The sequence below is a fragment of the Rhinolophus sinicus genome, linkage group LG05, assembly GCF_036562045.2.
Source record: "Rhinolophus sinicus isolate RSC01 linkage group LG05, ASM3656204v1, whole genome shotgun sequence".
Lineage (NCBI taxonomy): Eukaryota > Metazoa > Chordata > Mammalia > Chiroptera > Rhinolophidae > Rhinolophus > Rhinolophus sinicus.
The window spans coordinates 156,296,798-156,322,483 of record NC_133755.1 but is presented as its reverse complement, the minus strand read 5'-3'; the positions used below and the strand labels follow the sequence as shown (position 1 = coordinate 156,322,483).

The following is a 25,686-nucleotide window of genomic DNA, read 5'->3' as shown; positions in this document are numbered from 1 at the left end:
AGTGTTGCCTTAATATAAGCAAAGGCCAAGCCAATCTATCTTCTACTTAATTTGGTGAGGTATTTCTTTCACCTGAAGAAACTGATGCTTTTTCTCTAACAATGACATTATGTTTGAATATTATTATAACACTCTGTTCTTTTCAAACCATATGAAAAATGTGTCCTGTCCTTCAAGGATGCTTGGAATGATTTGTACAAGCTGTGAAAACTTATCTACTAAATGAGCACATAAAGGTGACTCTTCACTTATTTTCCATTGTTCCTGCTAGGATTGTGCATTTGTGTCCCCCACCCCACCCCCTTTTTTTTTTACTGGAGCTGTGAATATGGTCTACTGCAGAGTAAAGGGTTAGGAAACAAGACAGGCATGAGCTGATGGGGCGGGCTGAAGACATGCATCTAGAGAGGCCGGCGTCACCCGATAAAGAAGACAGCTGCCCTCCATTCCCTCCACGTTTTTTGCACGCAAGCTAAGGCGTTCACCATCTGTATGTCAGGCCTCAAAAAATACTTCCCATGCAATTTTGCTGATACCCCCATTCCTTTGCTTAGAACGAGGGGGCGGGAGAGGACCGCGGTCACTCATCCCGCGGCCAATTGGAGGGAAGCGAGCCCCGCCTCCTTCCTGGGTTGTACTGCGGGCATGCGCAGTGGGCGTCCTACCTCCAGCACCCTTCAGTTTAGAATCGTATCTGGGGGCTCTGGGGCCTTTGGGTGCCCGTGGCCGGAGCAGGAGGAGAAAGCCGAGGAAGTTGGGGTAAGCGGAACCTGGGGGAGGGAGGGTGACTGGCCGGGAGTCCGGAGGCGCAGTGTCCCAGCGGCTGCCGCGCCTCCTTGTTTGTGCGGGATGTCAGGTGGCCGCCGCCCTGCGCTTTGCTGCAGGCGTTCCGGAGGCGGAGGGCGGGTGCTCCCCCGCTCTGGGAACCCCCGCCGCTCCCCACGCCCCCCGGCCCGGCGCGGGTGCGCGGCGGGGTCAGGCGGCGCGGCCGGAAGGCCCCGCCAGTCCGGCCAGCCCGGCGCCGGCAGCCTGGCCGCCTCCCCCGGCCGCCACTCGGGCGCGCGGTGCCGCGGTCACCCGGGCGCACCTGCGGGCTGCGCGCACCCGTGCGGAACCCGCCTGGGAGCCGACTCCGGCTGCTGCTCAGGAATCCAGGAATCCAGCTTCGGCCTCGAGCAGAAGACGAGTTGACCGCTTCCTCTTTTTAACTCACGGATTTAGAAAACACATTTTAAAGTTCTCTTCCCGGATCTAGAGGAACTGAAAACATATGGCTGTAGTAAAGGAACCATATACGTTTATGCAGGGACTCATTGTTGATTTTCTGTTTGGCTTGATAACGCTAACTTGATCTTCTCACTACATGTCATTCATTGCTTTATATAAAGATCTTTAATAATACATAAAATATTTCGAGATACCTCCCCCTCTTGTTTTTCAGGTTTTCTTTAAATTCAAACGTGGAGGAAAAAAATAACATTGCTTTTCTGGTCAAATGCTATCTTTTTATTCTCTCAAGTGTCTTGTATTTGCTTGGCTCTTACTTACGTTCATTTTTGTTTCATTCCGGTAAATGTATATCTATAAACCTGCACAGAATCTGAAAGAAAAGGAAATGATCATGAAGTACGGTTCTGTTCAGTAATTCTGGGGGTGCACGTTTCTTCTGAGGGGTGGCTTGAGCCTCACCCAGGCATAAACTGATAGCAAGGTTACACTGTGCATTGTGATGTGACCAGGCCTCTGCTTTACAGGCCACTTTGAGAAGTTTGTCTCAAACTACTTGTGACAAGTTAAGAATGATGCTCTAGTTTCAAAGTTTCTGTAGAAGTTAATATGATACCGTGTTAACTCATTCACGTCTGCATCATTTTTCTTCAGCTATTTTACTTTGGCTGCTCCCCATGACAAAGTCAAACCTAGCTTTGGTTAGGGTTACAAACTTTAGCCAAGTGCTGGTGGTTGAAAAATGTGTAAAACCTGAAGTAAGTCTGAGCAAAGTTTGCCGTGATTCTATTTAATTTGGAAACTTAGTGTATGGAAGGATGAAAAATAATCCTTTGTATTGTGAACTAAAGCCAAATAATATAATATTTTAACAGACAGAGGAGCTGAGATAAAGAACGTGGTTAATCTAGTTGATCTAGAGAATGCTCAGGTCCGTAGAGTAATCACCCTTCCATTCATGGGACATCTGCCATGCACCTGACACTGAATTCCAAGGTTCTCTCTCTCATTTATATTCCAGAGGTGGGGATAGATAATAAGCAGTATACTAATTAGATCATTTTAAATGGTGATTAGCACTATGATACAGTAAGTTAGAGAGATCAACAGATGGTGCCAGAGGGGGTGACATCTCACTTCAGATGGGAGTGGTCACCGAAGGCTTCCCTAGCATGTGATGAGACCTTGCTGGGAAAAAATGAGCCAGTCACATGGAGGTCATGGGAAGAGTTATCTAGGGATAGGAAATAGCACCAAACACAGGCCTCAAGGAAGCAATTAGCCTGGGACTTTCAGGATCTGAAAGAACGTGCTGAAATTCAGTGTCTTAGAGATAGGGATATTTACCCTCAAACTCGTTGTGTGTTTTTAGGAAATAGGTACCTTTATTCAGTCATTCTACAAATATTTATTAAGCACCTATTATGTAGCCAGGTACTGAGAATACAGCAGTCAACAAAATAGACTGCCTGTCCCTCATTAGTTGGTTTATAGAAAGACCTTTAAAAACACATAAAATATTTCAAGATGCCTCTTCTTGTTTTTTAGGTTATTACTTTCTTTAAATTCAGATATAAAGAAAAAAAAAACATTGCTTTTTCTGTCAAATGCTACATTTTGACAAATATGTTTTCACACTTTGGGACATGAGGTGGAGGGAAGGCCAGTTCTTTACGCTGGTCCTCATGCTTAAGAAAGTGAAACTGACTTTTTCTGTTGCTTTGTGTGTGTAGATGTATTTGTGTATATGGATGGAGGGCCCATCTAAGAGAGTACATAAATAAGAAAAGGAACATTTCCTCATTCACTGTTTGTGTTGGCTGTGTGCCAGTTTTTCTAGAGCTCTGGTTGATAGAAGGAAAGGAAAAAGAAAAATGTCATTGAGCCAGCAGAAAATGGTCTCAATCCATGCAGTAGAATATTATTTGGCAATAAAAGGAATGAAGTATTGATTCATTTTGCAATACGGATGGAATCTGAAAACATGCTAAGAGAAAGAAGCCAGTGTACAAAAGAACATGTGTTACATAATTCCATTCAAATGAAATGTGCAGAATAGGCAAACCTATGAAGACATAAAGTAGATTAGTGGTTGCCTACAGCTCGGAAGGTTGGAGAGAAAGGGGAAGTAACTGCTAATGGGTATGGGCTTCATTTTTAGGGTAATGAAATGTTCTAAATGTGATGTGATAGTTGCATAACTTTGTGAATATTTTCAAACTCCATTGGACTGTACACTTTAAATTGGTGAGTCGCATGATATGTGAATTATATTTCACTAAAGCTCTAAAAAAAAACGAAAAGATGCAGGATTTAGAAATCCAGTTGGTGGTTTGTAGGATGCTTGGGATAGTGTTGGTCTCATTGAATCCCCAGGTCCAGCCTTGTTCTGTGTGAGCCCCAGCACTTCAGGTGGCTGCAGGCCCAAGTCCAAGGCTACCTGAAAGGAAGTTTATTCCTGCCACTCTGCCGCAGTGATTCTGCTGTTTGAGTTGAGGTTTGATCTTCCTCTTTTATGAAGTTGGTTTGGGGTCTGTAGGTCTTGATGAGGTCCAGAAGACTCATTGGACTTGTGAATTGATGAAGGAGAGTGGAGAGCATCTAAAAGTGCCCAGGAATTCCAGGGCTGCCAGGCACATTCCACGATGCACCAGAATTTCAGGCATGGAACCAGTACTGTTTACCCATCTTAACAGTCAACTGTTGCACCTTCTGCCAGCACTGACCCTTGGAACAAAGACACCTATTTCCTGGTGGCCTCTTCTCCCCTACCAGAAATCTCCAGTGGTTTCTTATCGCAACGTATTCAAACCAAACCTAGCATCCAGGGCTTGCCCTATTCTGTGACATTAGCTTTGTGTGGTAGCCAAGTATGGGTAGCTTTGGAACCAGAGCCCTGGGATTGAGTCCCACCTGCACCTGGTGGGTGGGTTGGGTTACCTTTCCAGTTACTTAATCTTTAAAAGCCACAGAATTTGTTTATCATTAAAACAGTTAATTGGCTACTACCTACTTTAAAGGGGAGATTTAAAAAATGTAACTAGACAATCCATGTGAAATGCTTTTCACTTCACCGATGTGCAATAAATGTTAGGTCATCCCTCTCTCCTTTCTGTGTTGTGTCTCACTTGCCCCAGCCATGAATCATCTGATGCAGGGTTGACTGGGAACTTTGACACCCCGTGGTTGCCCTGTCCACGTGTTCTGGGTATATCCACCCCGGGCTTTATGTCTTTGTCACCAGTCATACTCAGGTATCCAAGTCTTATATTTTTGTTTCATAAGTGTTTTTAGATAGCGACAATAGTGATATTTCCTTTTCACACTCCCTGTCATTTCCGCCTAGCACGTGACCTTTTACTGATTTGTGTTGCTTCTGTTGTTCTTACATTATTAACTTTATTCTTTCTCCTAAGTGATAAACTTGATTTGGGAAGATACTTTATCTTTGTTGTTTTGTTTATTTGCTTACAGCTCCCAAGTGCTTCTTTGAATGGTGGGCAGGTAGCAGACTCGTAGCAGAGTTGGATTACAAGTTGACCTCCTACAACTTTGCAGTATTCCGTGCACACTCAGTGAAAAGATGGTGTAGGAATAGTTGAAATTCTTTGTTGGGCATGGTCGTATACATAGGACACCCCTTTTCATCCTGTCTTTGCAAACTGAATGGTGTGGGATGGATTGAGGAAGAAAAGAATTTCATTGTACCCCTCCCGATAGCAGTATCCCAGCTTAGCTTCCTGTCCTAAGACACTGGCTTCCGGACGAGGAATATTGTTCTCCTTGCTCTGTCAGGAAGGTATATGTGTGATGAGCATTTTACAGGGCATTCCTTTTTTTTTCCCTCACTTGTTGACTTTGCTCTTTCAAATTTGACCTTCTTTCCCATTAAAATTACACATCCATTAATCATATGTTCCTGAGCTGTTCCTACGTGTGTTAAAGTAGATACAGTAGTGAAATTTCTCAGGATAGCCTGAAGTCTGTTTTCCTTTTAATAAATATTTAAATACCTGTCTGTGCCAGGAATTGTTTTCAATGTTAAATGTTGGAGAAAGATAAATGGCATGTGGGGCCTGCCTTATAGTTGCTCGCAGTTTAAAGAGAAAATATAGAAACAATTAAAACTATACACAGAAAAGGGACTTAATAACTCTTCCTTAGAGAGATCAGAGAAGTTCAAAAGGAGTGTACAATTTGAACCATATTTTGTTTTAACATGTTTAACTCAATTCTGTCCTTTAGAGTTTAGGTTTTTTTGATAGACATAAGCATTTTACTATTTGTTGTGCCCCTTTGATAGATTTCTACCCTGTTGGTTAGTCAAGTTTGTACTTGTGACTTCCCAAATTGACTATGGAAAGTGTAAGCCAGTAACTAAAAATACAATTATGTGACTTTTCTTTTATATTACGTAGGTGACTGCTTAGCAAACTGCGCAGCCCATCAACATCTGATGAAATTAGTGCACAAGCAAATCAACCATGTCTTACACTCCAGGAATTGTTGGTGACTCCACCCAGCTGGCCCAGCGTATCTCTTCCAATATCCAGAAGATCACACAATGTTGTGAGTTGAGTTTTCAATTGACTTCACTGTTTGTTTTCAATTCTTAACTGAACTTGGTGGCGATTTATAAAAGGACAACTACTGGGAGAGGGAGGAGCGTTTCTCTAAACAGATTTTAAAAGGCTAGAACTCTTTGGAATGAATATAAGAATTGATTACATGAGAAGAGATAACACTTAACTGCGTTTTTCTTTAGAGCATCAGGCACATAATAGCACACAATTTCATTAATGCAATTAAGATTTTAAAAGGTTCATACTTATGTTTGCTTTAAAGGTATCTGGTTCTAGATGAGAGTAGTGAGACTTGTTGACTTAATCTCATAGTTTTGGAACTGGGAAGCACTATCAAAATTTTAAAGAATATATGTTTATTAAAAATAAAATCTGACTGGATATGGTTTAGACTAATTTTGTAAAGGGTAAATATATGGCACATTATTAAGGAGCAGGGAAGAACTAAGGAGGGGGCATTTTTATCTATTGAGGCAGTTATACAAGATAACTACTCTCTGGATTCCCCATAAATCATCCTCTGCTACAACTGTCAAAGACAGAATACTAGTAGACTGATCCCATGTGGTGTTTTATTAGAAATTATTACTCCTCAGAATATACATAAGAATACAAAAAAAAGTCACTGTAGCAGATTTGAGCCTGAGGATTTTGTTTTACTTTATTTTTATTTTTTTTTTTGTTCCTGAATCACACCTAATCAGAGACCTAGATGGTTCTAGTCATCTTGTGGTCAGTATTTTGGCCCTCTGGGCATTACATGCACTCTTTTAGAGTGTTAGTATAGTGTCATTCTTCAGTCTGCTTCTTTAAGCCTCCTCTCTTTACCAAGATGCTAACACCCTGAGGAAATAAGGAACGTTTTCAGATAACCAAAGTGTATTTCTTTATCTAATCAACTTCCCAACAGTTATTACTCTCCGTGAATGATTTAAATGAGATGTCAGTGTGTTTTGGGACAAAGGGAGTAAAATTAAATTACAGGTGGTTCTAAAAACACGCCACTGTGCACAGCTGTGTAAAATAACCCTTATTCTTATTCGGGTTAATTCTTTTTGTTTTCTTTGGCTGTTCTTAGAGGAGGAAGGCAGTGAATAGAGGCGTCCTGTTGTCCACAGCGGGGACTATAAGAATAGTACCTCAAGGATTGTTCCCATTAGTCCCGGGCCACCAGCACTGGCTCCCCTCTGTCCTTCTGGCTTCACACCTGTTCTGAGGATAGCCACAAGGGCCTCTTCTTTTTGTAGCTCCCTTGCTGCTACTTAGAAATAGTGCTGGTCTGCCTCAGGCTACCTGTGCATAAAGCAAGAGAGCTTATAATTTTAATACACCTGTGTGGGAAATCGGGACTGTTAACTAAGAAAAGAGGCCAAGAGACCTTCTTCCAAAGAATAGGGCAGGCCTCCTCCAGCGAAATGTTGTCAGAAGTTTTGGGAAGAAGGAGAAATAGCTGTGTGTGCGGAGGTGATAGAGACAGACTGTGGTGGTCAGATACTCCTCAAGTCTGTTATTAAGAGTTTTAAACACAGGAATCAGGCTTCAGACTCGGTGAGTCTTGATTTTGACAGTCTGTGTTTATTCATGCCACAAATAATTTACTGAGCACCTCTACTTGCTAGTCACCATTCCAGACCCTGGGAATCCAGCAGTAAACAAGATCCCAGTGGCTCTGTTCTCCTGTAGTTTGCAGTGTAAGGAGAAACAGAGGGTAAAAAGAATAAAGTAGTTAATGAACAACATAATTTCCTCTGAAGAAAATAAAATATGAGAGCAAGAGAGTGGGGGAAGCTGCCTTCACTTAGATGGTGCCCTGAGTGAGGATGAGAAGGGGCTGGGAAAGAGCGTTCAGATGGAGGCCACAGCGTTCAGATGGACTGCTTTTTAATAAAAAAAAAGCAGTCCAGAGGAGCTTGGTATGTTCAGAAAATAGAAAGCAAAAAGTAAAATAAAAAATCCAGTGTGGCTGAAACACAGCACTTCAGGCAAGCGTGCCAGGAATGAAATCAGCACACAGGCTGAGCAGATCACCTAGAGCCTTGGAGGCCACACAGGGAGTTTAGCTTTCACTCTGAGAGGCAGGAGGAGACCTAATCAGATCTGCACCTTGAAAAGGTTACTTTGCCCGCTGCTTTGGGGAACTAGAAGGGCGACACGCTAGCCATCACAGGGGTCTGATGAGAGAGATGGCAGCTTGCACCAGGGTGGTAGCAGTGAGGACAGAAATGACGGATGCTCTTTGGAAGCAGAGGCAGCAGGACTTCCTGTTGAATGTGGGTGGACTGGGAGAGAGGAGTCCAGCACGACTGCATGGTTTTTGCACTGAGCAGCCAAGTGGGTGGTGGTGAGTGTGTACTCAGATGGGAAGGTCTGCGCTTCAGGAGAAGTGAGGAGAGTTTTGCTTTGGCCAAGAACTTTTTTTTTTGAGTTGAAAAGTAAAATTCTTCATTTAACCCCCAACTCTTCCCATGCCAGTTCCCACCCCAAAGGTAAACACTAATTACAGTTTAGTAGATATCTATAATTTGTATATATATGTTAGGTTGTATTACCTTTTTTTTTAAATTATTTTTTTTACTATTGGTTTCAGGTGTACAAAACAATGTAATAGTTAGACATTTACACCCCTCCCCCAATCTACTACCCCTCTGACATCCTATATAGCTGTTGCAGTTCCACTGACTCTATTCCTATGCTGTACTCCACATCCTGTGACTATATATATATTAATTATAGTTGCCATTCATTATTATTCAGCTTCAGCTTCAGGTGTACAGTGCAGTGGTCAGGGACTTCTACTACCTATGAAGTGGTCTCCCTAACAAATACCATTTGATCTCACTTATATGTGGAATCTAAAGAATAGAATAAATGAACAAACTAATCAGAAACAGTCTCAGAGACATAGAGGAAAAACTGAGGGTTGCTAGATGGGAGGCAGGTGGGGAGGAGGGAGAAGGTGAGGGGATGAGAAAGCACAAATTGGTAACTACAAGATTGCCACAGGGATATGAAAGACAATTTGGGGAATATACTCAATAATGTACAGATTTTCTAGGGCATCCGATGGACACTTGGCCAAGTAAATTTTGAGATGTTTTTTTAAACGTCTAAGTGAAGATGTCAAACATCTGTTTTAGACACATGAAGTAAGAGATCAGTGTGTCCTCAGAATAGAAATGGCATTTAAACCATGGGTATAAAATAATAACAAAAGAGTGAATAAATAGAAGAGGGCTGGAGTATTAAAAAATGTAGAGGTCAGGAAGGCCGGAAGAGAGCAGAATAAAGAGTCAGAGCAATGACCAGTGAGATAACAAGAAAATCAGGATACGATAGATTTCCAGACAGCAAAAAAAATAAATAAATAAAAATAGTGTTTCAAGACTGAAGGAGGCATCACCTACGTCTATTGTTGCTGACAGACTAAGATAAAAGCAGAGTATTAGATCGAGCGAACTGGTGACTTTGAAAAGTGTGGTCTCATATCCATGTTCCAAGTGTAGATGGAGAAAAAGAAGAAGAAGGACCAACCCATTTCATGTAAAGAGAATTCCCAGAAGCCTGTTGACCTCTGCTTATATGATTGACCAGAATTGATGTGGTCATATGGCCACACCTCGCTGCGGGAAGGCTGGATTGCAATGTGCTCACTAAGATTGGGGGTTGTTGCTCCATTTGAGAGAGAAGGAATCAGTACTTAGCAGACAGCTGGTAGATTCTGCCATGGAAGTAGAAAGAGGGTGAAAGAAAGGGTTGCATTTTTCCACCACAAAAAGGAGATTCTAGTGAGTATACGTATTTGTAATAGAAATGTCTCGAAGGCTAGAGGGGAAGGGGAATGGATCTTTAGTGTCTGCTTCTCCTTTCATCCACTGTGCAGAGTCCTGTGGTGTAGACAGCGAACATGGTGTGTGAAGATGGGGAGTTCCTGTCTGAATGGACTATTTGTAAACAAAACAGCAGACAAAGGCCCTGGATAGAGAATGGGAAGGAAGGCTGATGGAAATTTATGGAAAGGAGAGAAAGTGATTGCTTGTAGTTTTGACAAGGTTGAGTATTCATTTGAGATCTGGGGACATGAATTTAGTGAAACCAGTCATCACTGTGTATTTTTCCTAATTCTGAGATTCAGTGTCTAAATGAAGGGAAGTTTAGATTTACATAGACTTAGTTACTGTTAAAAATTTAACCTAGTATCCAGTGTGTGTCACTGATACAGGCTGTGAAGATATCACATGGAAGTGAAAGGCAGAAGTGTGAAATTTCAGTTCACTTTTCCCCCCATCTGGTAATGCTAATAATACTGGATGTGATTGAATAAAATGGTACTTGGCACCACATTTAGGTGCTCTCTTCACGCTACATTTGCATATTTGAATTTGTGTCTGTACAAATGACCTAGTTTTACAAAAGAAATCTAAAGGGAGGGTGTAAGTAAGGTAATAATACCCTGTAGTTAGAACATGTGCGTCTGTTCAACTAGAGCTAAAGTCTTTCTGATCACTGCAGTGGGAAGTTTATTTTCATGTTAGTTTTGATACAGATCAATGAAAACTTGCAAAATATTGAGTTGTATGGTTTAGTTTATACCAAAAAAGAAAATAGCAATCAAAAAGATTTTTGATTCTTGGAGAAACCCAAGGATAACATTTAGTAAAATTGGAGAATTGGAGTTTGGGGGGTATTTTTATTGTCGTTTTTTTTAACTAGTATTATATTCTGGCAGTTCTGGTTTGCAAAGAATAGTATAAATGAAAGAAAATGTACTTAAACTACTTTTCCTTAAACTGCTTTTTGTTAAAAATATAGTCTTACCAATTTGCTTTACCAGCGAAGTATTTAAACCATATTACAGTAATGTAATTTATATCAAACAAAACATTTAAAGAGGAATACTTAAGCATAAAATATATTAGACAGAAAAAAAGATTACATTAAAATGACTTTTTAAGAATAAGGAAGAAATAGGTATAACAAACTGGAACTTTATTAGGGATTTCTCTGTGGAGCATTTAAAATGATTAAGACAATGTCTTTCTCCAGAGAGAAAGTGTCCTGTTGACTCTGTCATGGAGTCAGCAGGGGATTTATGCGCCTGGGGCTCCATCCTTTGCCCGGGGCATAGGCGGTATTCTGTCCCTGGCCTCAGCATGGCATCCAGTCTTTCTCAACCCAGTGCTCTAGGCACCCATTCCCAGTGGACTGGAGTTGGCATGTAAATTAAACTGTTTGTTATCCCAGGTCTAGAAAACCATCATACACCAAATAAATGCTTCGATTTAATTCTCAAGCTCTGGCTTGAGATGTTCGAAAGGAACATTTTTGTTAGCAGTATGTATCTGGAAATGAGACATACACCCATTTCCTCTTTATCATTTGTATTTTCTTTGAGACAGACTCTTACCAGTGGTGTATATTGTAGTACAAACATAAGCGAGCCTTTGTGGGCTGACATGGCTAAGCCTGTTCTTTAACGTAAACCAGAGGAGGGTATTTTCAAGGGGCCATTCCTCTTCGCACAAACACAAACAAGAGCGGAAAATGTATTCAGGACAAGAAGACACACAGACAGAACTCATGTTTTTGATAGAAGCAGAGTAAATCTGTTGAACTCCATCACATAATTCAAGATGTTTTTTTAACTTTTAAAAAAGGATGTATTTTTAGATATACAGTAGTACACCAATTGTTAGTGTATAGCTCAGTGAATTATCTGTTACAACACCACACATGTCAATAAATTGAACAGAAATTACAAGACCCCTGAAGCCCTCCTCATGCTTATTCCCTTTCCCTCCATGCTCACGAAAGGTAATCAGTGTCCTGACTTCTAACATCATCAGTGATTAATTATCGAATAGAATCAAGTAATATGTTTTATATTGGACTTCTTTCTCGTTATGTTGGTGCAATTCATCCATGTTGTATGTAGCTGTTGGTCATTTGTTTTCATTACTGTATAATATTCCACATTCAGACATAGCATAATCTCTTCATTCTTTCTACAGTTGATGGACATTTGGATCTGTTTTCGTTTTTTGTTATTATGAACAATGCTGAATATTCTTGTACCTTTTCTTTGTCTCGTGTGTACCTAGGAACTGGGTCGCTGGGTCATAGGATATGTGTATGTTCAGCTATAGTAGATACAGCTATGCAGTTACCTGAAGTAGTTGTACCAGCTTATACTTTCACCAGTCGGTGTATCAGAGTTTGTATTGGCTCCAATTGCTTGCCAACATTTGGCATTTACGTTTTTGCATTTTACCAATTTTAGCCATAGTTGTAGCTCATAGTGATTTATATTGCAATTTCCTGACTTGAATCAGACTTTTCAGACTATCGCTGAATTAGGAAAATCAATGAGACGATAGGAAAAGTTTCTAATAAAGCACGCTATATGTGTGTGCATGCACATTTCCTGAAATCAGATCCAAATAGCAGTGTGACCTTGCATACACTGTTTAACTTCCTAGGACATGATCTCCTTACATATTTATTTTCTGTGGACTGTAATGTGGTCTTCCAACTTTAACAGGCTGTGATTCTAACCAAGTGTTAAAGAATCCTGAAAGTTCTTCTAATACATGTAGGATCATTCTCTTTCTTATTATAAAACCAGTTGCCATATCAGAATCCGTAGTACATACTTTTAAAGTCCCATAATAAAAACAGTCATTCACAAGACCATCTAGAGTTCCGCTAAGACCTAGGCATTATTTCTAAGTATTGAGAGGTGGGAGAGTTACAGTCAAAAGGGATTCCAGTGTAAATCGTGTTAGAATTAACTAAGTGAATTGAAGGAAATTGATAAATAGAAATGATAACAGCTGACCATGAAACATAGTCCTTGAGATAAAAATTTCCCATACAAACATATTACAGTAAGTCTTCCCACCAGTGCTGTGAGAAGTCTGGCATTTGAGTATTTTTTTTTTTTTTTTCTAAGAATAATCTGAAGGAGGAGGATAGGGTGGCTAACAGCCTTTGGAAAACGAGTAAAGTACATCCATTGGTAATATAGAGCATACACATCTGAATTTATCAGTTCAGAAATTTTCTGCTAAAATATGCATTATTTATCACGTGTGTTTGTGTGTGTGTGTGTGTATGTGTGTGTGTTTTCCTGATTTTGGAAGGCAGAACTTTCTAGAGAGGCATAAAATGTGTGAACTTTAGCCCATGTTATAAAGGTTAAGAGAAGGTGACTGAAAAATGTTTATGTTGAATCTTTATTGTTCCATTTTTTTATCCTATAGATTAAAGCTGTTAGTCCAACACAGACTTGTTTAGAGTTGAAAAAAAGACCGTTGGTTTTTCTGCGTTGCAACTAGCTTCTCATTCCTTATTTATTATAAAGGATCAGTGCTTGACTCTTGTCCCTATAAGATTCATAGGACTGTGAGATGAAATACAGTCTATATAGAAATGTGAGCCTTTTTGTTACTTACGAGAATGAATACAATTCTTTTAGAGTCTGGTTTTTTTACCTTCACTCATGATTGCACAAAGAGGAAGCTGATAGCGACTTCTCTTTTTTGGTGCTAGGGTAAGCTTTTCTTCAAAAAAGAGCCTCAATCCTGAGCAGTTAATGTGAATTTACTGGAACTGTGTGTATTTACCCAGGAGTTGGGGATTTTTTTTTTTCCTAGGGTGGAAAACATGTGTATTCTCTCTGTCTCTGTCTCTGTCTCTCTTCCCCTCTCCCCCCTTCGTCACTCCCTCCCTCCCTCTTCCTCCTAAAATGCTGTTATATAGATCCATCCAATCGATCAATTGGATCAATCGATCGATTGGATAGATCTACTTCTAGTTATCACACATCTGAAAATGCTTGTTTTTTTTTCCCTTGAGGAGAAAAACTTCAGTAGCTTTGATTTCGTTGCTGTGGTTTTCTGCACGCCTGCGGTGTTGCCATTGAACAGAGATAGGTATGGAAATTAGTGTCCTATCCAAGGGAATTTTAACAGAGAGCGGCTTTTTCTTCTCTCCAGTGACTTCTCCTGCACAGCCAGACACAAATGCTGTTTGTGACCAAATGTGAATGAACCCTTTTTGTTTTATAAATTACAACTTTAAGATACGGCTCCAACGTGCTCCAAGGAGCGTCATCCCTCAGTGCTCCTGGCTACTCAGTGAGTTGTCCACATGCTCTGCCCTGAACGCGAACTTCCTTACTCTTGGTTCCAACCTTCATCTCTTTGATCCTTTTTTTTGTTGGTTTTTTTTTAACCAACTACTGATCAGTATTTTTCATTAAAGACTAATTGCCTTTCATACTTAGTCCAGACTGGGTTTATTTTCCTTAAAGCAGTTAGTAGTTAGTTTGCCTATTAATTGATTTGGAAGAACCCAAAGGTCATACAAAATAATGTTCTATACGTTTTGTACATCATGGTACACTATTTTTTTCCAGCGTTCCTTCTTGTTATAGTGTCATTATCATGATCATGATTTGAAGAAGCCATCGCTGCAGTAGCATTTTACTGATATTGAGTAATATCCGTAAGTACTTCTCTGGGGTAGTTTGGTCCGAGAAAATGCCCACAGATATCAAGAGACCCTCCTGCCTGTGGACTGTTATTTTCCTGCTGGGGAGTGTGGCAGCCTTTAGCTAAAAGTCCCGCAGAGGCCTGCTTATTTGTGAACAACACAGAAAACTGAGGTGCTCAGGGGAGTGGGAGGAGAGCTGGGCAAAGTGGCCCAGATACAGCCAGCGGTTTTAGTTGTCTAGCACTGCCTGTGTACACACCCTGCTTTATTCTAAAACCTCTTACTGAGTGGTTTTAGTTGTTTAGCATTGCCTGTATATACACACTGCTTTATTCAAAAAAACCTCTTACTGAGAGGTAAGTATCTTTTAACTTTTATTAGGTTACTCTGTGCCCTGTATTTGGTATTTGGTATCAATTTTGTGTCCATTGTTCTTTGATCTTGCAGCTCTGTCAGATGAGAAAATTGAGGTTGGGAGTGGTTAAGTCACTTGCTCAAGTTCATACAGCTGTTAAGTGGGGAGGCTGGTAGTATTTGAATGGCGGACAGTCGGATTCACGCAACACTGCATTTGGATGTTTTCTATTGTACTAGGATGTTACTAGGGCATTTCTATGCATTCATTCATTCCAAGAGTTATTTATTAAGTACCTATGATGTCCTGGGCACTGTCTGGATACTATGCCAGTGAATAAAATCAACAAAATACCTGCCTCTTAACCTTTAGTGAGAGAAGACACACATAACATAAGTTAGATATATGTTGGAAGGAGATGTTAAGTGTCATGAAAAGCAGTGACAAAAACATCCCAGCGGGGATTTGATACTCGTATTCTGGAGAGGGGATTACGTTTATAAATACACTGGGTACACAGGGAGCCAAGATAGGCCTTACTGATGTGATGACAAAATATTCAGAGGAAGTAAGGGAATGCATCCTTTATCTGGGGATAGAATGTTCTCGATGGGGGAGCAGCTAGTACAAGGGCTCTGAGGTGGAAATGTGCTTGGGGTGTTAGAGGAGAGGTGAGGAGGCCCGTGGGCTTGGAGCCCTGAGTAGGAGCTGCAGACCTTCGGAAGGACTCGGGTTTTACTCGGCGTAGAACACAGGTTTTGAGCATTTAAATAAATGGAGTGTGGAAACATAGATAGGAGAATTTTATCGTATAGTCAGCATCATACTTTATTTTATCTATAAATAGATATACCTCAGAAGGGTTCATTTGTGGAGGCAGCATAAATAGTAAGTTCCCCAACTTTTAAATATATAATCTTAGGATAAAATGTCCATTAAGGAGATTTGGTTAAATGACATATGGCACATTCATGTAATGGAGGGACAGTGTTGGTCTTAACCAAAGTTTTGGATTTGTTCAGTGGTTAAGATGAATAGAGTGAGGGACTTGGGGGTATGTGCAAGAGAGTGACAGGATGAGTGCCTGGCGTTTAAGTCGGGTCAGGAGACAAGTGGAGACGTGAGGAGGTTGTGTGGGAGAAAGTGGCAGAGTGGTGGGACCAACGGCTCTGGGGAGTCAGAGGTGTGTGGGAGTCAGGGTACCAGTGGGCACGAGCGGGGTGTACAGGAGGTGGTGACTGGTGTGGGGTGTGCATGAAACTGCCATTAGGAAGAGTTACAGTTATTGGTAATGAGAAAGCTTTTGATAGGAACTTGGAGTGTGTGGCTAAGGTAGGCGGGAGGACAAGGTAATTTAGGGAAAAGCGTGCAAAGAACTAAGGCCAGGATGGTGGAAGTAGCATAGGCCTGTGAGTGAAATCATGAGGAATTGAGACAAGAGTTGAAGTGATGGTGAGCCAGGAGCTAAAACCATCAGAAACTATGTGTGTGGGGTGGTGGCCTGAGCAACCAAAAATGACTATAGCTGTAATGGGCGGTGACGATGGGGGCTCCTGCTTTCTGTGTGTCCCTTCTTGTGCTTCCTGTCAGTTAGTCTTCATTCCTGATTTGGCCTTTCTTTTTCTTTCTTTCTTGAGTTCTAGTTTCCACTTCGAGGGTGCCTATTATCTGGCCATGACATCTGTGAGATCTTTTGTGATCTCTTAAAATTGCAATTGCCTCATCGAGCTTAAGAAAAAATGTGCGGTGCTATTTTGGGTTATAATGTTCACCTTTTCTGCTTTGTGGCAACATTGTTTCCCTGCTGCATTTTCTTTGTTGAGAGTTTGCTGTTCTTTTCTATGATTTCTTTTATATGTATTGTGTGGCTGCTATATCTTCTTTTTTTGTTAATCCAGTAGAGTAAGTTTGATTTTCCTGGCAGGAGAGCGCTGTGAAGAGGGAAGTACCCTGTTTTTCTGCTCAAGGACTCCTTCCTCTCTGTCCTGCCCTGAGGCAGGCACCGTTTCTTTCCCCCTCTGCCTCTCAGAACCTAGCGTGGTGTAGGAGGGCTTCCCCTCCAGTCCTGATGTGCCCCCATCACTCCACTGGCCCCAAGATGCACAGCCCCCTCTTTCTAAGGCATCTGCCTCCCCTTAGAGAAAGATGACACTTACAGAGATCAGTAGTCTGGCGCTCGCTCCGGTGAGTGTGGTCCCAGCCTCTCCTTCCCACCTCCCCCAGCAGTGTGGCCCGATCCTTCTCAGCCCTGCTCCTGCTCCCACGCAGGGTGCGATTATCCTCTGGAAGTGGATGTTTGCTGGTGACTTCTGGAGCTCTGTCTCCCCTAGCTCCCCTCTGCAAACTCCCCTATTCCCTGCCCCACGCATATATGTCTTCCCACTCAGGAGAGGCTCTTTTCTGTTGCTTTTGGCCACATGTGCATATTTTTTCAGATTATTTTTTTTTCATTGTCTTAATGGTTCTGAAAATGTAACTTTGGTGGGTTTCCTTCATCCTTACCCCCTTGTTCTATCTGACTTGAGGAGGGAAGAAATGGGAAGATTTAGAAACAGACTTCTACTATGTTCCTATAGGAAGCTGAAGTCCATTTTCAGTGTTTTAGCAACATCTGAATCTCGGCAGATACAACTGATCAGAAATTAGGACCGAGGTAACGATTTGGGAGTCACTGCCATATAAACTGGAGGTGAACTTCGTGATATGGCTAATACTTGGCTGCTTTGGGAGCCAGAGGGGAATTACTGGGCCGCCTGGTGGATGACAGGAAAGAAGCTCTTCGAGGAGGTGGGCCAAGAAGGGGTCAAGAAGGTTGGGGAACTGGAAAGAGTGAGGCTTCACCGTACTTCCCTCCCCTCTTTTTTTTTGAGATCCTTTATTTTATTATATAAAGGATTGTTTTAAAATTTAAAACTACAAAACAGATTCTGTACGTTCTGTCATAAATAAAGAGAAACAATAAGGCAGGACTCTACATAAGCAAACCAAGAACAACTGTTTTCAGAAAACATGATAAAACGCTTTACAATCCTAAGTTGTTCCGTTTTTAAAATAAAATTACTGAACACTCACAGGTCTTCAAGTGGCACGTACAAGAGAGAGCCTTGAAGGAACAAAATGTGGTTCTGCAATTTTGTACTGTTCTCATGTTTTTGAAAACCTAATTTTGCTAAGAGCATAGATACATAGTCTAAAACTCACACAGGTTGGTTGGTTTCCTTTTCAAGAACCATATGATTGAGGCACCAGTGACAGTACAACTGTATTTCCAAGAACATCATAACAAAGCCTTGTGTCTTTTACACATGACTTAAGAGGCACAGGGGAAGCCTGGATAGGAGTGTTTTGTCCGGGGCGGGTTTGGAACCTGCTTCCCCAAGGCCTCGCCTGCGTTTGCTGCTTACCCAGCTCACCTTCTCAGGGGTTCACGTCCTCCTCAGGGCCTTCTGATTCTAGAGTCTCAGCTGGTAAACTGAGCAGGTCTGTGTGATAAAATGTTAGGACTGAATATCTTTGCTAAGAGAGCTTGCAGTGCCCCGGCCATCTTAGAAATCCAAAGTGTTATCGACGTATAGTTCTCAAATTACTTGTTATTTTTGTACTTTATTTTTAAGAAGCACATTTTCAGATCTAACCCTGTATTAACCTACAATAGCTTTTAGATGCCCCGAATTTCCATTTTGTTAAGCTGTGTGCCTTTATACCTTTGAAGTATCTAGGAAGAAAACCAGTGAGAAATTTAAAATTAAGCATGTTCTAAATGTGAGATTGCTTCGTGGAAGCAGGGGAGGCCCACAGGTGTTTGCGTGCCAAGGAGGAGAGCACGGCAAACCAGTGGGTCGGGCCCCGGGTCTTCTCCACTCAGGACGCATCCTTTAGAAGATCCTTCATCTTTCTCCCCGCCCCTTCTCCTCTCCATAATTTGTGTCAGTTCTTTTACCCACGAAGGAAATAAGCTCTCTGTTGGGGTCACAAGACAGAGCATGAGATAGCCCCTGTTTGGAAAAAAGCCCGTAATTATTTTAGTAGCTTTCTTTCAGATTCTCTAGGAGTTTCTCCTCCACTTGGGATGTGCTTTTTGGAATTAGAATACACTTCTTTTGGTTTTTCTTGATATATGAAAGAGACTGAATTCACTTGATTTTTTTTTTCTTAGAAACTTTTTGTGTTGATACTTATTTTCAATGAGACGATATAGGTATTTTCTCGTGCTATATTACCCTACGCACCTTGTACTTTGAAATGAGCCTAACCTAATGATTCTCTAATTATAGTCAACCTGCCAGTTTTCATACATATCATCTCTTGTAGTACGCCAAACCACTGTTTAAAACAGGTGGAGGCTTTAATAGATGAGGAAGGAGTTGAGTCTAAAACAGAGTCTGTTTCTTGTGTGTGTTTTTTTTTTCTAGTTCAGTTTCGATTATATCACTTGTATGTAACTACTAATTAGTAGATGCTTGTCACTGTCAGGTAGCTAACTTCCCTCCCAAATGTGGGATGTAACTGTCTCATGTCAGTTGATATGTATCATCATCTCTGCAGTTGCCATAACTGTATCAGAAATTAGGCTTTAGTACCTTCCTAAAGCATGGTTCACAGTAGTTAGTTATGTTAATAAGAATCTTCTTCTTATTCATTTCTGACTTCCAAGAGAAAAACTAAACCAGTTCATACTGTCAGTTCTCCTTTATCGAGCTCTTATTATCCAGTACACGGTGCTTACGTCCATTGTTCTCAGTGGAAATTCGTAACTGAGAAGGAAGTGATTTCCTCTCCATTTGACTGTTGCGGCAGTTATAGCTTGGAGAGAGGAGGAAAACAGGCCAAGGTCAGCCGCCAGGAAGCAGTGAGGTCAGGCTGCCAAATCGGGCTGCCTGGCTCCAAGGCCCGCTGGTCGGCATTCAACTCCACTTCTTTCTCAGTGTGATGTGGGTGGGGCGGAGTGAAAAATCTCAAGGATTTTACTAACCATTAGTTGGCTCTTACAACTCTGAGTTATTTTGGGTTCTGCAACAGAGATATTTTGTGCTAAAAGAGAGGATAGCTGTGTTCTGCTCTCAGTTATATGGATACAGTTCTCTGAAGGTGCTCTGTCTACCTGTTAGGGCTGGTGCCCGCGGCGCGCCACTAGCGCTGGTTGGACAGCGTCCTCCCCGTTCCTCGGTGAACCCGGACAGGTTGTCACATTGCATAGCCTGTGACACCAACAGCTGCCTACAGTCTTATGACCATATATATACATGTATATGAATATATAGATATACTGTGTGTGTGTGTGTGTATATATATATATATTCATATATTGTCTTGGCTATGAAGCATTTTTAAAGGAATCCACTAGATGGCAGCAAATCCATGTGGAACAGAATGGGTCTTCTGTAGTGAAGTCAAGAGCCAGAAAGGGGACTGTTTGGGTTTTTAGAAAATAACAATACACTTTTTTTGGATGTGTAGGAAATGCTATTCTTTTTATGCTATGAAAAAATGTAATATATTCTTTAAAGTCACCTTCTAGAAGCAATGGTGCAAATAGTTCCAAATTGTGAATAATCTGAAAACAGTTTGTTCATCGTATTCTTGTAGAGGTGCATCTTAATTTAATCCCTACCTCCGTGTAGTAGGTCAATTTTTCTTCAAGAAACTGTTTATGATTATGTAAAGAATTTTCATGTTTCATGAGGGTTTTTTTTTTCCTTTAAAGTTGGACATATGCCAGTTAAAATTGAGCATGACTATTCCATGCATTCACAATACCCCAGGCTAGATAATGAAATGAAACCTTTTAGACCTGATTTGGGGGAAACTGTGAATGATTATCACTTTTTCCATATGATTATCCTGTTTGTCATCTATCTAGAAACCTCTTTGTCATCTATTGTTGCCGCTCTACGGCTGGAACAAGGATGCAGTTCATATTAATTATTTTCTCCCTGAAGAACCATTCCATGTTCCTTAGGCCTTTATTCAACACCTTGGCTGTTTGGAGTAACCCAGATGTTCCAACCTGGGTCCCCTTGGCTCCTGCTCACGTGCAGTATGATCCTCACTGTTATTATTACAGATGGAAGTATGAGCTGGTTCCTCCCAGCTAATTGCCTCAAATTAATTAATTAATTAATTTACCTTTTTGTTACTGATTTTTTTAATTAAAGTTTATTGGGCTGTAATGGTTAGTAAAATTACATAGGTTTCAAGCATACAATTCTGTAATGCATCGTATATATATATCAATTGACCCAGAGTCAGTTCTCCTTCCATCCTCAAACTTGTTTTCATGTCTCCCTCTCATGTTGCCATGGACATAACCGTACTTCCCCTTAATAATTACTTCGGTCAACGATATTATACTATCCTGGTCCCAGATGCACAGGTGCAATCTCAGCTTCTACTCAGGTGGAGACATGGTTCCATTCCTTATGTGGATATTGTTTCTAAATCACCTCAGGGATGGAAGAAAATTGGCAAATGGGTAATCAGCTGTAATTGTGAAATTTCTACTCACTTTCATCCCTTAGTTCTCAAATCTAAGTGTGCTTTTGGACTATGGGTAAAACAGCTCTGTGGAAAGGTTGTTCTTTGAGACCATAAAGATCCCATAGGACGGCACTTCAGCTTTCCAAGGTATTGTCTCCCAGGTGATGCCATCATTGAGTCTTCAGGAGGCCATTAAACGTTCCAGAAGTCCAGCACATTCTAGATAATGGAGCACGAGCAGAGCAATGAATCCCGTTGTTCTTGGAAGAGCTGTTACTTTTTTTTCTCTCTCTAAAGTGAATATGTTGCTCAGAAGCACTGGTGTGTGGACTACTATGATTGTCTAATACTTGCATTAGGAACCTGCTAGAATCTTGGGGTGAGGGGAGTAGAGGAAGCATAATAAAATCTACAGTGTTTCTATTTCAGTGAATATAAAATTCTGCTTCCACCAAAGTGGAAGGAGTATAATCATCTCTGCACTGGCTTGCCGATACCCCCAGGAATGGTGCCATGTCACACATATTTACTTGTGATTGCTGTTGCTGCAAATTGGTATATGGCATTGCCACTAATCGTGTTAGTCTGAGAAAGGGGAAGTCCATGTTGGTGAGCCTATATATATATGTGGCTTTTTATTTCTCCATTGCTAGTTTATTATCACATTGAACAAGTGCTATAGGAGTTGAGTGAGGGGAAGGCTGGTTGACATACATAGAACAAAATGTAGAAACATATACCAACAAGGTAACATAACACCTAATGCATAGTGGGCAGCTCAGGTCACTTGGTTACCTAGTATATATACCACTATCTACTTTTTATCCAGGGCTCAGTAGCAAGACCAAAACTATTCCTCAAGATGATAACACTGGTTTGCCAAAGAGAGCATGATTTTGCTTCATGATTCTAAGGGACTGCTATGTTTTTTTTATCTGTTGAGACTTGTGACTAGTTTTATCCAGCATCCTGGTAATACACTGCCACTTGAGTTACGACTGGGTCAACCAGGTCACTAAAGCCAAGTTATAGAGCTACTTGTACCGCTACTTGAACTTGAACTAGCGGGGTAGACTTTTCTCTGGGGGAGTTGAAGCCCGAGCTGGCAACCTTTTGGGGCATTCAGTAAAATGCTTGGAGCAGCATAGCTCTCACCCAGCACTTTCCCTATTTGTATTGAGACTGCAAAGAAAAGCAGTTTATCATTTACTTTGCAGAAGCATGTCAACAATCCATACAGATTAATGGACCAAGATTTTATCACCAAGGACCCTATGTTTTCATGGAATTTATCGTCTACCTGCTGGCATACTTAACATCCTTCCAAGGCACCTAACAGTACATGTTGCTTCTTGCTTTTCAGATCTTACAAGCAGATGTAAGCAATGCGTTGGATTAGTGTAGTGTCCTACAGGAGATGATCGGTATCCTTGGAAACCAGCTTGTACTACAGAGATAGAGTGTGTATAACCGAAATAAGACTGTTAAGGCTCACTACTGTCCTGTCCATTTGAAAGCAAACTCCTCAAGTGTCCTGTTTTTCAGGCTAGAGCAAACTGTATGTATCGTATCAACAGGTTTATACAAGGTGCCCGAGATGTGATGATCTGTTCCAGTAAACAGATCCCATATTTTAGAGCATTGCAGTTGGACTCGCCCTCTGAATAAGCTTCTGCTAGCCACCATGACTGTTTTGTCTTCTGTGTCCTCCAGACAAGCCAGTTACATGAGAGGAGAGGTGTCATTGCTCCGAGCTGCCCAGGTCGTGGGTGGCGTTTCTGAGCAATGTCACAGGAATAGGAGCTGCTCTTGGTTTATTGTTTTGTTAGGAGTGCTGAGCCCCCAGAGGCCTCCAGTGATCTCTTCCTTTCCCTGAAGTCCTCATTCAGGCAGAAAGGATGAAAACTGGAGTTACAGAGTGTATCTGTTAAAAACCAAAACAAAATAAATAAATTTAAAAAAAACCTAGGGAAATAACAACTTGGTGGATTTAGGCTCCCACTGGGCCTGTCAGAAGCAGGTCAACTTAATTCTTTTTAGCGCCTGAACAATTTTATATAGCATTCATGCATTAAAGTGATTTATCCTTTCCAGGATTAATATGCTTTTTAATCTGTTTTTGCTCTTCATTTTTTCAGTGAACATTATTAAAGTTCCTGCTCTTGGTCCATTTCTGTACTGGTTTTCCTGACCTTTGCTCACTTATCTCTAGTTCCTTCATACATTATGGATACTGCCCCTTCTTTCTTATGTATGTCTCTACCTTTTCTTTTTAAGGCTTTTGGTTGTAATTACTATATTCTTGCCTGCTTATTTTTCTTGATTTTTATCAGTATGATATGTGAAAAGTTGATGATCAGTGAAGTGGAATTTCTTACACGATTATTTGCTTGTAAATTTTAAGAGGATATATTTTGTCCATTTTTTTATAGGCTATTTTTCTATTACCAATTTGTAGGAGTTTTTTTTTTATATTAAGGATATTAACCCCTTTGCTCATCATATGCTACAGATATTTTCTCCCATGTATACACACATATATCTTCTTTATATATATTTGTAACATAGATACATATTTTTCATACATTTAAAAATTTTCTTCTTGTCTGTTTGTCATATTTTCCTGTATGGTTTTTAGTTTTGTTTCATACTCAGATAATAATTTATACCTCACTCCAAGATCATAAATAAGGTCATGTAATAAATACATTTTTATAGTTTTATGTAACAGTTTAATGGTCTCAGTTTTAATGTTTCAATTAATAATGTATTACAGGTTTATTTTGCTACATGAGGTGAGATAGGGTTCTCTAACCTGCAAATGACTAGCGAGCTTTCCTGGTGTCATTTATTGAGCAGTTTATTTTTTTCTCACTTAATGTGATGTTTTTAAAAGACAAGAAGAACCCTCTCCAGATGAGATAAATGCCTGTCTTTATCCTATAGAGGCCTACACTGCAGTTTGTCTTATTAACATACTTAAAAAACTAAAAGCTTTAAACCCCTATAAGGCAGTCCAAGAAAATCTGTTGAGGTTGAGAAGGAAATATATAACTAATTGCAATCAGCCATAAGTTAAAAACAGCAAATAAGAATTTTCCACCCTACAAAAGAAAAATCTGCCAAACTAAAAGGGAAAAGGAATTCCTTTGAAATTAGCTGAATAGTTAGCAGTTGCTATATGACTCCTCTTCAGTATTTATATTTTTCATCTTTGACTTGAAAGCAGTGTTCATTACATCATCCTCAGTGAACAAAAGTTATGCTGTGTTTTGAGATAGTTATTCCCTTGATTCCATAAATAAATAATGCTATTTAAAAGCATTTAAGCTATATAAATAAACCACTTATTTTAAATGTAGAGAACGATGGGTTGTATTATTCTTGGAAATGTGAACGTACTTTGAGATGGATTTTCAACTTATTTCTACTTGACATTTTATTTGTGTACACACATACATAAAACTATAGGACCCTTCCTTATTATAAAGAGTCTTTTTGTTTGTTTGTTTTGCTGTGGTAATAGAATTCTGGATTGGGAGCTTCACATGAATTTTAAACCCCTGACTTTCAATTTTAAATATTTTAAACCTATAGAAAAGTAAAAGTATAGTACAGTGAACTTTTTATATACCCTTCACCCGGGTTCACCAGTTGTTGACATTTTTCAACTTTTGTTTGATATCTCTCACTCCAGATTCAAATTCCACTCACATTCCTCCAATGGTTCCCACAGTTTTTTTTTTATAGCATTTTCGTTTTTCTGAGTCAGAGTCAAAAATCATATATTACCTTTTGTGTGTTTTATTATTTGGGGCTTTTCAGTTCTTTAACTTAGAAAGCTCTAGTGCTTTTAATTATTTTTTTCTTTTTGTGACATTGGCATTTTAAAAAGTCCAAGCTCGTTGTTTTGTAGATTATCCCACAATCTAGCTTGGTCTGATTTCTTTCTCACTATTAGATTGAAGTTCTGTATTTTGGCAAGGAAAATGCATAGGGCATATTGTGACTTTCTTATTACATCCTGTCGGGAAGCTCGTAGTGCCACTTTGTACCATTGGTAGTTCTAAATTTGATCCTTTGTTTTAAGCAACAAATTTATGATAAAGTTCATTCCTTTATAATTAATGTTAGCAATGTGGTAACAGTTTAAGGTCGTGTGAATATTGTGTGGTTCTAGTATTCTTTGATCAACCTCACTTGAATCACTTATTACAGGATAATTGAAAAATGATTTTTTTTCTAATGCTGTTATTCCTCCCTTGTTTGTTAACTATAATTCATTTACTTTATATTCCATTGTTATTCATTGGAATATAAATTGTTACAATTATTTTTCTCACAGTCTTTATGCCAGTAAAGTCCATGTGCCCTTGTATTAAATCTTCTGATAAGAGAGGGAAGAAGATAATATTTTTGGATCATGAAGTGCAGTTTCATATGATGATATCTCCATACAATTTCTTCTTGAAAATTAATTAATTGTTACTAATTAGATTCAAATAAACCATTTATTTCTTTTCTCTCAATTGATGTTTTCTATATTTATCT

The 25,686-nt window shown here is 40.1% G+C and overlaps 1 protein-coding gene across 2 annotated transcripts in view; it reads left to right on the top strand.

Moving 5' to 3' along the window:
* The first annotated feature begins 627 nt into the window (after positions 1–627).
* The window catches only part of STX7 (syntaxin 7), a 39,422-nt gene continuing 14,363 nt past the window's right edge, over positions 628–25,686 (top strand). For both annotated transcript variants that reach the window (XM_019729369.2, XM_019729370.2), the window contains exons 1-2: positions 628–759; positions 5,646–5,796. In XM_019729369.2, coding sequence (XP_019584928.2) covers positions 5,712–5,796 — 85 coding nt within the window. In that variant the 5' untranslated portion in view covers positions 628–759; positions 5,646–5,711. The remainder of the gene's footprint in view (positions 760–5,645; positions 5,797–25,686) is intronic.